This window comes from Cynara cardunculus, unplaced genomic scaffold, assembly GCF_001531365.2.
Source record: "Cynara cardunculus var. scolymus isolate 2C unplaced genomic scaffold, CcrdV1 Un_Scaffold_5825, whole genome shotgun sequence".
Lineage (NCBI taxonomy): Eukaryota > Viridiplantae > Streptophyta > Magnoliopsida > Asterales > Asteraceae > Cynara > Cynara cardunculus.
In genome coordinates, this window is record NW_020202617.1 from 8,879 (window position 1) to 11,734 (window position 2,856).

Sequence of the window (2,856 nt, forward strand, 5' to 3'; positions counted from 1 at the left end):
TTGGAGAGCGTGTTTGGAAGCGTGTCTGATAACCTAAATCAACATAGCATTGATAATTTGAAGCGTTGAGTTGTACTTTAGGCTTACAAACTTGTTTTTAAGACTTTAAGACTTTATGCATTATAAGGTAGTACCAAATGCATTAGATATTGTTTTTAAGACTTTTGTTAAATCTCATTTATAAGATAGTATAGATTAATTGAGTTAATGGTTATAAGAAATATTGGATTCAATTAAGGAGGAATAAAAATTCCTTGTGGCCATGAATGTTCAAATGCGGTGACTTCGAGCTATCTGCAAAATAGGTGGTCGCACTGAGATTAGTCGGCTCAAATAACGGGTTGGTTATCCAGGTTAATAATTTTTTTTACCAAATCTAATCAGCACCACTGTTAGGATTGCCATTAACGCTCCCCTAAAATAAATACCAACTAAGGGGTTGTTTATTTACCTCTTAATAGTTCCATTAAGAGGCAACCTCTGAATCGTTAATAGATGAATCTTGTTTGACAAAAAATAAAATCTACTTCTCAATGGTTCTAAAATCCTCTGAATGATTTTGTATCCTGGATCTCCCTTAACCATTAAGAGCCCTAATTTCAGTGTACACAATTATCAAACAATTATATTTCATTTTGCACTATATCATAAGAACTACTTAATCATTATGTACCAAACCATTCACCAATTACCAGAAACACCATGTTGTTCCGTTGGATTTACCATTTTTTTTAAAGTATGTATGTCCGTAGTGGGTTGGTTTTAAAAAAATCCAAAATTTTTTTTTGAGATCGTACAAAAAAATGTGAAACATGCCTTCACCTACTATTTGATCTTGAAATATGAATTATTTGGTTATATAAGTGAGTCTGCTTTAGCCATTTCACGACACAATATGGACCCTCTTTCATTATCTTTCCGTTCAACCGTCTCAACCCGACCACCACCACCACTGTCGTTATCGACACCACCTTCTCAATTTCGTATTTTGTCGGTCCGAAACGGAGAAAAGCCGCAAACCGTCACAAGCACCACCAAGAGGTCTAGTCAAGATCGATCAAAATGGCCAACAATCACCTCGAACGATAAGAAACGCGTTACAAAATCAGCGAAGATCGACTGGTTGTTACTTTCCATGATCTTCAATGCATTTGATGATATCATAAACAAATTCATAGATCCACCAACTCGGGATTCGGTTAACCCGTGGCATGTCTTGTTGGATAACTTTTATCCGGTTGATGAACTCCCTCCTACCGACTGTGAAGTCAGTGAGGGTATGCTTCTGAGTTGCCTTGATGGGGTTTACTTTCGCAATGGGCCTAACCCGCAGTTTCTACCACGAGGTCCGTACCACCTTTTCGATGGCGATGGCAAGTTCCATGCTATTCGTATCTCTAAAGGAAAAGCCATGTTATGTAGCCGATATGTGAAGACAAACAAGTATAACATAGAGAAAGATGCAGGGTTTCCCATGATCCCAAATGTTCTTTCCGGTTTCAATGGTTTGACCGCCTCTGTTGCAAGCCAACATTCCAAAACTGAATTATTTTTGTCTTCACATATCGGCTACATAACGTGGCTTTTCCTTGTTTGTCTTCATGGTGGTGATGGTGGCGACTAACATATTATCGATTGAGCATCTGTTGGAGAGGATGGATTTGATGCATGCATCGGTAGAGAAGCTAAGGATCAATATAAAGACGGGGATGGTAACAAGACACCCTCTTTCAGCTCGCAATCTAGAGTTAAGCGTCATCAACCGGGCTTTTGGCACCATAAAAAACAGGTTATTTTTTATTTAATTAGCAAAATATCCAAATTAAATATAATGGTTTGATGCATAATGATTAAGTGGTCAGAATGATTAAAAGACTTTTATAATACAATACAAAATAAAATATAATTATTTGATGATTATTCATAATGAAATTAGGGTGGTGAATGCTTAAATGAGGTCAATGATACAAAATCATTAAGAGTTTTAGAACCATTAGAAGTTTGTCAAACAAGATTCACCTTTTAACGATTTAGATGTTGATGGAACTATTAAGAGATAAACAAACAACACCTATAGTTGTTATAAAACTGATTAATCATTTTTTTCAAGTATACTTTTTATCGTTTAAGAAAAGAAAAACATTATGTATAAATTTTATTTTTAGGCCTTAATTTCAAATGTGAATATTAAAATTTAGATAGAAGCATGAGCATCAATGATGTATATTGCATAAAGATATGATTGTTGGCTCTTTATAAAGGTATATTTTTTTATTAACCTGGATATCCAATTCATTATGTGAGCCGACTAAACGCAGGACGACCATCTACTTTGCAGATAGCATGGAGTCACCATATTTGAACCTCCATAGCCACAAGAAGATTTTTATTTCTCCTTGGATTTGAACCTGGAACCTCCTGATATTTTTTTAAATAAAATATTCAATATGAGTAAAATTATTGCTAATATATATTGTACTTGAGAAAATTGAACGTTTGTGTAAATGTTAAGCACATTTTTTTTTAGATATAGAATCAAATAAAATATAAGCCTTAAGAAATATTTCAATAAACACCAATAAAAAACTGGATAAAAGTTTTGATATTAAAATGAGACACACAACATGCAGGTATATATATTGTGGTATTGCAGATCAAACGCCTAAGATTTCAGGGGTCGTCAAACTGGATATGGCATTATCAGAAGTTCATCATCAGGAATGCATAGTGGCTTGTCGGATGTTTGGGTCGGGTTATTTTGGCGGTGAACCGTTCTTTGTGGCTAAGGAACTTGATAACCCTGATGCCGATGAGGATGATGGGTACATAGTTTCTCTTGTGCATAATGAGAACACA

General features: G+C 35.0%; 1 protein-coding gene across 1 annotated transcript; it reads left to right on the forward strand.

Annotated features, from left to right (window-relative positions):
• Positions 1 to 895: 895 nt before the first annotated feature.
• Positions 896 to 2,850, forward strand: LOC112504501 (probable carotenoid cleavage dioxygenase 4, chloroplastic; the record flags this gene model as incomplete). Its single annotated transcript, XM_025108439.1, has 3 exons — positions 896 to 1,519; positions 1,602 to 1,789; positions 2,631 to 2,850. Coding segments are annotated over exons 1-3 (1,032 nt in total), but the record flags the coding sequence as incomplete, so codon positions are not given.
• Between the last annotated feature and the right edge of the window lie 6 nt (positions 2,851 to 2,856).